Here is a 10,935-nt window from a genome sequence, read left to right on the forward strand (position 1 = left end):
CTGGGGGGACACTGGGGAGGCACTAGGGAGGCCCTGGGCAGACATTGGGGAGGTACTAGGGAGGCACTGGGGGGACACTGGGCAGACAGTTTTTTTTTGCCCCCCCCCCCCCCCCCCCCCCCCCCATCGGGAACTTCCCCGTCTTTTGAACGACTCTTTCAGAGATCCGGCTCCCTTCAAAGAGCCATAAATCACGATAAATATACTGTAACACACCTAAGCTGGAAAACCCCAGGCCGGTCACCTATGTAGCTGTGGCTATCTCTGTGCATTTAGAAACCAAAACTAAACTTGCCAAAACTCTTTTGTAATAATTTACAATAGCACAATACAATAGTGTATCTTCTGTATATCCTTCTTTATGGTGCTGAAACCTATCGGGACATAACTCGGACGGCGCTGAGTCGGGTCTGGTGGCCGTCGCAACACTCGGCACGGCGACTCGCTCGGCTAGCGCCTCGCTCGCCGGTGCCTCACGTAGCTCAAGGCCACCAGACACGGCGCGCCTCCGTCAGGACATCAGTGATAATGACAATCGCTGATAATGACATACTGAAACAGTGAGTATGCCAGTATGGACATACTGGGCCTATAAGATGGTATGATAACGGCCCTTGTGGGAAATTCATCTGTGAGATTCTCGGAATAATTTGATCTCCATACAACTTCTCTCAGAGCAATGCATTTTATTGTCAACAAAAACTATTACATCTTTCAGGCATTATTTCATCACATGAAAAAGATCTCCGTTCAACTGACGTCTCACATGAGCTCATGAGATTGACATGATTGACATGCTAGGTCTGTCTTGCAAAAAAAGCTGTCTTTAATATCACGTTGGTCAGAGGTATAATACTAATCTATATGTCAACCTGAAAGGATAATGAAAATTAAACGTAATTTGAGGATATAGCCAAACCCTTGACTAAAAGTTTCACAGACAATAATTACCTTACATGTGTGAAGTAATATACCTAATAGACTTTGTGATTCTCAATCAGTAGTTCCTAATAAACAGTGATATGCTAGCAGCTTCGTATGAATTCAGTTCCCCATTAGCACAGCTACACGGTAAAATCCTCATCCTCACTTTATCCAGTTGCCACTCTTCTTGAGTGTGTGCACGTTTAACCAAATGGACCGATATTCACTTGCATAATGAAACCAGCAGAGGTCGTGGCTTGACAAACAATGGTGAATGTGATAGTATTGTTGTAGTGGAGTGAGGGTTCACAGAATCCATCCCATATATGGGCTGCTTCCTGGGGCCTCTTCTTAATGATATCCTTGCCTGAGGAAAACAAAAGCAAAAATACAAAAATGCTAATTTATATTTTATATTTTATACTTGCAATTTCTAGACGCTCACACAACATGTGATCTTGTAGATCAGGTATTTTTGTATTATGATACATTATTTTTTACCTGTTCTGGATCAAACGCATGCAGTTTTGCATTCCGGTTCCGTCTCAAAGCGATTGTCGTTTCCGCCGCAGCCTCCATACCAGAACTCAATACATCTTTTGTCCTGTTTGACATAGGACCATTTTTGAGTCCAGGTACCGCAGGTACCTGCCTGCATCGCTGGCTGGTTACAGCGACGGTCTGGAGAAATAGTGCAAGAAACATGATTTCAACCTTTATATCATTCTTAAATCTTATTCATTGTTTTTTAGCTAGCATCAAACATGTTGCATCAAGGCTTAACCACACAACAAGCCCTATCTTGTACTATTTCTTTGCATATCCACTTATATAACGACAATAGGGACAGCAGACAGTGTTGCCAGATTGTGTGAAAGAAATAACCAACCAGGTCTATGAGAACAAGCCCAAAAGAAGCGACTAGGCTATTTGAAAATAGCAGCTCACAAAAAAAAGCTCACAACGCGTCGCGATGCGTTATGAGCTTGTAGATCTGCTATTAAAAACAAACAAAAAAAGAAAATAGATAGATAAAGTGTAAAATGTTGGTTAAAGTGGTTAAACACAGGTGAATGTGTTACGGGTCTTAATGGGTTACGTTACTGTATGTGGTTACTAGTTAGTTAGTGGATTTGAATCAAACTGCTGCTCACCTGCATGGCTCTTGGTCTGAGCAGCACCATCGTCTTCTCGGGCCTTCTCAGTACACACATTTCCGAGGATACCTTTCTCAGATTCTGAAAAAAGAATATATTTTACGATATATTTCAGATAACAGGAAATGCTTTAGATTCATGTAAGACTTGTTGTAATTTTATCTTATAGCCACCGTTGTGCAACAACATTTGTTTTTTCATTGAGACACAACTAAACATTACAGTACACATTAATCACCTGCTAGTTGAGTTGCATCTGTGACATGGTGTACATATTCTTTTTTAGAGGCGATGAGGCTGAGCTCCTTCTTGAATTTAGCGAAGTCCGCGTTACTTTCGTTATGAATCCCCACAGCGTGCATCACAATGCCTTTGCCCTTAGTAGCATTCACAGCTTCCTCAAGCTCAGCATAATTGTTCGATTCTCCATCTGTGATGATGATGGCTACTTTCCTGACTCCATCCCTGGCCTGGTTGAAAACCTCCTCAGTGGCCTTCTTGATAGCTTGGCCGGTGTTAGTGCTCGAGCGTAGAAAATCCAACTCCATGATACGTTTTGTGATGTCCTCTACGGTCTCGTATCTACTCAAGTCGAACACCACTTCAACCTTCTTGCTGTAGAGAACCAGTCCCACCCTGGTTGCGTCGGGTGCAATTGTGAATCTTCCCACTAAATCTCTGACAAACGGCTTGACAAATCGATTAAAGTTGTGCACGCCAATGCTCCCCGAGCTGTCAATGATGAACACGAGCTCCAGCGGCGACAGGTTCTTGCAGATAACTTTGGTGCACACTGAAAAATAAAACAACAAGCTAATTATTTTCAACCACGGCACAAACCAAACTTTCACAGAATTATTTTTTTCATTGCCTTTTGTTAGCGCAGCATTCATGAAATCTTACCACATATTTTGTGGATCTCATCGATGACCTTTTCTTTCTAGGAAACACAAGCAAAAGTGTGGGTTATAAATCCGTACGTATCAAATAGGCTACTGTACATGTCTGCAGTAGAATGCAGTAGTGTGGTCCTACAGTAGGTCAGTTTGAACTTACTGTGAGGCCACAGCGTCCTGGTGGTCCTGGTGTGCCCTGGGATTGAGAAAAAAGGAAGAAAGGTCAGATCAGTGGATTCTTTTGTCCCTTGTTATTCAGAATGGTTCAAAACGTTCTCTCTCTCTCTCTTCGTTGTGCTTCTAGTTCGTTCTAGTTTCACCGCAAACCTGGCTGACAAAAGAGCTAATTATGTCCTTCTAATGAATGCAATGATGACATGTTATTAAAATGAAGAGCAGGTCTAATCTACGTACATCACGACCACGTGGGCCCTCACGGCCAATGACTCCAGTGTTGCCCTTTGGGCCGTCCTTGCCTGGCATGCCAGGTTTACCCTGTAATGAGAGCACATGAGGTCTACAGTCAGTCAAGGTCATAAGGCTGGCAGTAAAAAACAGACCAAAGATAATATTTAAGCTCCCTTACCGTAACACCTCGATATCCCACTCCCGGGGGCCCCGGGGGTCCGTCCTCACCTTTAGGCCCTGGTTTACCCTGAAATTACAATTTTGGTTGGCTCGTTTTAATGTTTTTTTTTCATGAACCGAGCAGTCGATCATTACCACATAATGTCTAAGGGCGTGTATGTCTGCCAAAAAGTGTTTTAATTTCATTTAAAAAATATATATAAGGCTGAAAACTCCAAGGCTCTCTTGTAAAAAGACTTGCCCAGAGTGGAAAATATTGTAAATTGGCACTCACAAAAATAAATAAAAAGAAAGTTAAAACATGCGTTGCAGATAGATAGATAGATAGATAGATAGATAGATAGATAGATAGATAGATAGATAGATAGATAGATAGATAGATAGATAGATAGATAGATAGATAGATAGATAGATAGATCAATCTTCTTCAACGTCTTGGTGGACACAGCCCCTAAGACTTACCGGTTCACCCGTGGCGTCCATGCCCTTCTGTCCCCTTGGACCTGGGGGCCCTTGGCTTCCATGTTTGCCCTGAAAGCAAATCATGTATAGTGATCAGATTGCTGCTATTGGTTGACAGTTTTGATTTCGTCCACAAAAACTATGACGAAAAACAAACCTTTTTTTCACTGACAAAAACTAAATAAAAACGACGCCATGACTAAAACCAAGACTAAATATATTGCCAATTTCAACAAACAAGAACTACGCTAAAATGTTAGGGAGGAAAAGACATCCAGTAGGACTAAAGGACAAGTCATTTTATACGTTTGGTTGCGCTTTGAAAATAGCCGATCTTGTAAATTTTCAGCCGAGCATGAGATCTGCCATTACGAAGCCTAAAACGTGACTAAAACTAAAAAAAAAAATATTCAAGAGACCAGGACGAAAACTTCGTCAAAATCAACACTGTTGGTTGATATCAGTAAAGTTGGTGATGTGTTTTTCTTACGTCTACTGTTACCACCTTCCCAGGTGGGCCAACCTCTCCATTGTCTCCTCTGTAGCCTTGGTCTCCCTGGAAGAAATACACTGTAAGCATACTGTACATACTGCATAATACATAATACAATCACGTGTGTACAGTATATACTGTAGGGCTGCAACTGTGGATCATTCTATCTTTTGTTTTACTACTCAAATGAATTGATAAATAAATGCACTTACGCATTATTTCTTTACACAGCGGTGTCATGCAAAAATAGTGTACGTCAGCTATATCATTAAATGATCAACTGTCAATTATTATTATTTCTTAAAATTGATTAAACAGATTAGTTTGATTAACTGTTGCACCCTTAATATACTGCATGTATACCCACTCACCGGGGGGCCGGGGTTTCCTCTACCTTCAGGGCCAGTTTCACCTTTTGTGCCGTTCAAGCCCGGACGACCCTAGAAAAGGTGCATGAAGATTCAACGGTTTACAATTCAGGCATTTAGCAGACAGCTCTTAATCCAGAACGATTTACAGTATGCAAGAACAACACAAGGTGCTACATCAAATGGGTAATTAGCCCTTCGCTAAACCCCACCCCAAAAAAGCGATTGTCCAATGCCAATCTGTATGGTTTAGCAACTGTTGCTATGCAGGTCAAGCTCTCGCCACCTCATAGCTGTTGTTATTCTGCATGGCTGTCTTGTTGAACACATACACAGCTTAACGTCAGGAAAGTTACATGACTGACCTGCCCAGGTGATGGCAATAATACTAATGACCGTGCATTACATGAAAACTCCTGATGGACGGTCGTTGAAGTTGGATACTGTTTCTTCCTCTGTTATTTCCTCGTATTGCTAGTTTATTTAAATAATGTCATGCATATTTTGTCCAGTGCATAGGCTACTGCAGGCCTCGTTGACTAGATGTCGAAGACATTTTGAAGCTCTTGCTACTGAAACGATCGATTATTTATATGGAGAAATCCCGTAATTGAACATGCATCTCAAGTGAGAAGGACAGATCGCCCTGTCTCCCTGCTGCTAACGTGCCTATTGGATAAGTACGGGTTGGGGAGGGCCTTAGTGAAGGGCTAATTGACTGAGGATTGTTCATACGCACCATGTAGCCTTGGTGGCTAGGACCCGGTTGACCAATTGTACCCGTCTGGCCAGGAGAACCAGGCTTACCCTGGTAAAACAGCATTCATATTGTTAAGCAAACATTATCATAGGTAAAAGTATCAATACTGCAAAATGGAATATTCTGTTGCAAAGTAAGTCAAAAAAGTTAAAATGTACTTAGTAAAAGTACAAAAGTATTGGCATCAAAATGTACTTAAAGCAAGTACTAATTTGGCGATTTCAAAATCAGTCTTCAAATGTGTAAAAACATATTTTGAACACATCGGATCTACAAGCTTGTACAAGTGCTCAAAGCGGCGCATTGTGAGCTTGTAGATCGGATATTTTCAAATGGCCGAAATGTATAGGGCTGAAGTGGAGACATTGAAGTGGAGACATTTTTGTAAAATATTATGCAAGTTACATTAACCAGGATGTTGCTGTATACCAGATATATACTTTAAAATGTTACCACAACTCTATCCTAGTCTTTACAGAACATTAATGCTAACCTGTTCCCCCGGCGGTCCTGTGACTGAAGGCCCAGGAGGCCCTTGTGGACCGAGAAGACCCTCTGGACCCTAAAATAAAAGGGAGAGGGGGAAAAAAAAGGAATTCACATCAATGAGGCATAGCATCACACTCCCTCGTACAGTATTTCAGACTGTATAGGCTGGTTGTACCACAGCGGTTCCAGATTTCGGTGAAGTGGTGACCACTGAAACGGTGGTTAGTAAAAAACGGAGAGATGTGTTGTGTGAGCGGTGATCACCGTGGCGTGACGTCATGTTGTAGTTTTTGGTGGTCACCTCTTCACCGAAAACTGGACTCTTTAGCCCGTCATGAAAATAGCAGATCCGTGAGCTTGTAGATCGGCTATTTTCACTAATTTCTTAACATTGGTTCAACATTATGGGATTTCTTAGTTTATTATTTACGTTCTTCATGAAATGACTGGGGGGGGGGGGGAATCATTGAATTTGCTTTTGATTCATGAAAAAATAAGAAGCTTTTTTGGGAATGTGTTTAAATAATAATAATAATCAAAATGTAGGAAATAAAAAAATACAGGGACCCATAACAATGTTTCTGTGACCACTGTTTGGGAACCAGACAGATGGTGATGATTGATTTTGTAATTATAATTATTTTTTACCTTGGGTCCTTGCGTGGCTGGTCCTTGCGGCCCGGTCTTGCCTGTCATGCCCGCTGTACCGTTCTCTCCCTGGAAGACAATAAATAGTTTAGGATAAATAGTTTTATCCCAATCATTTTTTCTTTATCTTTAAAAAAAAACTAAACCATGGGTTTTCAACCAGTGGTTCGCGGAGGTATGGCAGGTGGTCCCTGGCAAAGCATTCAGAAAAATCTGTTTATATATATACACACACACACACACACACACACACACACACACACACACACACACACACACACACACACACACACACACACACACACACACACACACACACACACACACACACACACACACACACTATGGAAGGATGGTGTGTCTCTGTCTCTGTGATTTGAGTGAGTGAGTTGCCCATGTAAATTGTGTTTGTTCCCACATCAAGATAGGGCGATAGTGCAGAGTGGATGGGATTATGGGCTGTATGGGGCGGCTCATCCAGGCACGGATTAATTGCGTTAATTCTTTTTAATCTAATTACTTTCACAATTTAATTAACTCAGGTAACGCAAGTTATTTTGACAGAAAAATCTCCAAACACACTATACATACAGCTACTAATGAAAATATTGCAATCTTTACCTAATCTGACATACAGTAGTGTAGTGTAGCGTACATTTGCATAATACTTGATTTACCGTACAATCAACAAACAGAGGTCGTTACAAAGTAACAAGCTTGACAATCAGATCAAAGTGGATGGAACATTATTCTAGTCTCGGTCCAACAAAATGCAGGTTTCTCTCCTCACCTTCGCTCCCTGGTTTCCTTGGGGTCCTGGATATCCAGGTGACCCACGGCTGCCCGGTTCACCTGTGTCCCCCTGGAAGGGATTAGAGCACATTGTTGTTTTATATTAACAACGCGGCCTGTCTCCACACTGACGCCAAACGCTCCAACAACACAACACACGATGGCACGTGAATGTCAAACGCACCTTGTCTCCTTCAGTGCCATGGCCGGGTTTTCCCTCGAGACCTGGTCGGCCGGTTGAGCCAATCTCACCCTGCGGAAGGAAAAGAAGAAGTATCTTCAACCATTTCCACTGACAACTCTAGCCATAGCTTGACTTTTGATCAATTCTAAGCCAATATGTCAGTGATCATTTCGTTGACTAAAAAAATATGTGAGAAATTGTCGTCGACTAAATAAAAACTATACCAGTACATACAAACTAAGCAATGGTGACTAAAACTATGGCTAAAGATATTGACAATGTTGTCAACGAATTTAAAAAAGAATAAAGAATACAATAAATAAATATAATAGGGAGGGACTAGTGGAGAAGGGATCCAATAATTCATTATGCTTGGTTCAACACTGCCTCCTGTACTGTACCTTGTGTCCTGGAGCCCCGTCTTCTCCATTGTTGCCTGGCTGACCGTTCACACCCTTTTCCCCAACAAGACCCTGACGTGGTGACATACAGAAATGTGTGTTCAGAAATACTGGTAACACTAAATCAGTAGTTCTCAACGGTGTTGATTTCGTTGACGAAAAACCTTGAGGAAAAATGTAAATAAAAACCTAGCTACGATGACTAAATCTGAGATAAAATATATTGCCAATTTCCTCAACAAACTAGATTAAATGTTAGGGAGGGACTAGCCTGGGCACCATTTCGTTTAGGGTATATGATCCTGTCGGGAGCGGATAATATCGTTACGTCATGTTGTATTATTGTTTTGTAGTCGACAGGCAGGAACAACAGGCGGCAACTTCCTTTTCCCTCAAACCGATTTTTCTCAATAAAAGCTACAGGCTACGAGAGCTTTTATTGAGAAAAATCGGTTTGAGGGAAAAGGTTGCCGCCTGTTGTTCCTGCCTGTCAACTACAAAACAATACTACAACATGACGTAACGATATCATCCGCTCCCAACAGGATCATACAGACTTTTGAAAGAGACCAGGCTTTCCTCCGAGGTGGTGGAAAGCCTGGTGAGGCGAGGTTAGGGAGGGACTAGTGGAGTAATCATTTAATCATTGGTTGCGCTCTGGCGTTGCGCGCTGAAAATAGCAAGCTCACTCTACAAGCTCACAATACGTTGTGTTGTGAGCTTGTAGATCAGCCATTTTCAGCATGCAAGTGTAAAAGTGTGTAAAATGAGCCATTACGACACCATCAAGGCCCGCCAAAATACATTTTAGTTGACTAAATCAACTGTAGATTTAGTCGAATAGGCCCGCCAAAATACATTTTAGTTGACTAAATCAACTGTAGATTTAGTCGACTAAAATCTTACGATATTGAGTTGACTAAAAACTAGACTAACAGTAAAACAATTCTCAGATGACTAAAACATGACTAAAACTAAATTCTGGACAACCGCGGGTCCGACCGACTCGACACTGGGCACTGCACTCCCCGTGGGGGTGTGGAACGCGCGTGTCGTATTTGAAGTAGGTAGGGCGAAAGGTTCTCGAGTTACATGGATTACAGACGTACAGACGTACACACAGAGACTTTGTGCATGTCTTTGTGCATTTATAGTTAGATAGCATACTCTCCTATTTCTCCATACTGTATGGAGTGGATTATTATGTTAAATGAATAGCATACTCTCCTATTTCTCCATACTGTATGGAGTGGATTATTATGTTAAATGAATAGCATACTCTCCTATTTCTCCATACTGTATGGAGTGGATTATTATGTTAAATGAATAGCATACTCTCCTATTTCTCCATACTGTATGGAGTGGATTATTATGTTAAATTAATAGCATACTCTCCTATTTCTCCATACTGTATGGAGTGGATTATTATGTTAAATGAATAGCATACTCTCCTATTTCTCCATACTGTATGGAGTGGATTATTATGTTAAATGAATAGCATACTCTCCTATTTCTCCATACTGTATGGAGTGGATTATTATGTTAAATGAATAGCATACTCTCCTATTTCTCCATACTGTATGGAGTGGATTATTATGTTAAATGAATAGCATACTCTCCTATTTCTCCATACTGTATGGAGTGGATTATTATGTTAAATGAATAGCATAGATCTCCTATTTCTCCATACTGTATGGAGTGGATTATTATGTTAAATGAATAGCATACTCTCCTATTTCTCCATACTGTATGGAGTGGATTATTATGTTAAATGAATAGCATACTCTCCTATTTCTCCATACTGTATGGAGTGGATTATTATGTTAAATGAATAGCATAGATCTCCTATTTCTCCATACTGTATGGAGTGGATTATTATGTTAAATGAATAGCATACTCTCCTATTTCTCCATACTGTATGGAGTGGATTATTATGTTAAATGAATAGCATACTCTCCTATTTCTCCATACTGTATGGAGTGGATTATTATGTTAAATGAATAGCATACTCTCCTATTTCTCCATACTGTATGGAGTGGATTATTATGTTAAATGAATAGCATACTCTCCTATTTCTCCATACTGTATGGAGTGGATTATTATGTTAAATGAATAGCATACTCTCCTATTTCTCCATACTGTATGGAGTGGATTATTATGTTAAATGAATAGCATAGATCTCCTATTTCTCCATACTGTATGGAGTGGATTATTATGTTAAATGAATAGCATAGATCTCCTATTTCTCCATACTGTATGGAGTGGATTATTATGTTAAATGAATAGCATAGATCTCCTATTTCTCCATACTGTATGGAGTGGATTATTATGTTAGTGGTGCTACTGTACCTCCTTGCCAGGTGCTCCGATGCCGTCCTCTCCGGGAGGTCCTTGGTCTCCTGGATAACCTTGGGGTCCCTGGAAATACACAGTACTTGATGATAAAGGCTGCGAGATAGGATATCGAAAATGTACCTTCATCGAGGCATCATCATGCGAGGTATACATACTGTGATCATGATCATCAGCATCACTTTACTCCAACATCATATTCACATTAACTTGGTGTTTTCTGTTACATAATACATACCACAAGTCCAGTCCTGCTTTCCCCGATGGGTCCTGGGCTTCCCATTGGTCCCTCTGGCCCCGGCTTTCCCTGTGAGATAACAATCACGGTCAGTCAATCAATCATTGTGGCTCATAGTGTACTCGATGTGTGCGTTTCAATTAGGTGAGAAGGAAACATTGGGAAAACTGACCATGTCCCCAT

General features: G+C 41.0%; 1 protein-coding gene and 1 long non-coding RNA gene across 2 annotated transcripts; both read right to left on the reverse strand.

Moving 5' to 3' along the window:
• Positions 1 to 750: 750 nt before the first annotated feature.
• On the reverse strand, positions 751 to 2,529 carry LOC306913370. The gene is made up of 4 exons (XR_013788521.1): positions 2,320 to 2,529; positions 2,079 to 2,162; positions 1,426 to 1,605; positions 751 to 1,291 (listed from the first exon to the last, which is right to left on the reverse strand). It is a non-coding gene; the product is annotated as an uncharacterized lncRNA (long non-coding RNA).
• Positions 2,527 to 10,935, reverse strand: LOC306913318 (uncharacterized protein; the record flags this gene model as incomplete). The annotated part of the gene is made up of 18 exons (XM_079489906.1): positions 2,527 to 2,586; positions 2,690 to 2,874; positions 2,985 to 3,021; positions 3,138 to 3,173; positions 3,392 to 3,472; positions 3,564 to 3,632; positions 4,028 to 4,096; positions 4,518 to 4,583; positions 4,892 to 4,960; positions 5,628 to 5,696; positions 6,142 to 6,210; positions 6,786 to 6,854; positions 7,576 to 7,647; positions 7,762 to 7,830; positions 8,163 to 8,234; positions 10,520 to 10,580; positions 10,753 to 10,821; positions 10,925 to 10,935. 18 exons carry the CDS (start codon positions 10,933 to 10,935, stop codon positions 2,527 to 2,529), a joined length of 1,233 nt encoding a protein of 410 aa, XP_079346032.1.

This window comes from Electrona antarctica, assembly GCF_951216825.1.
Source record: "Electrona antarctica genome assembly, chromosome: 20".
NCBI lineage: Eukaryota > Metazoa > Chordata > Actinopteri > Myctophiformes > Myctophidae > Electrona > Electrona antarctica.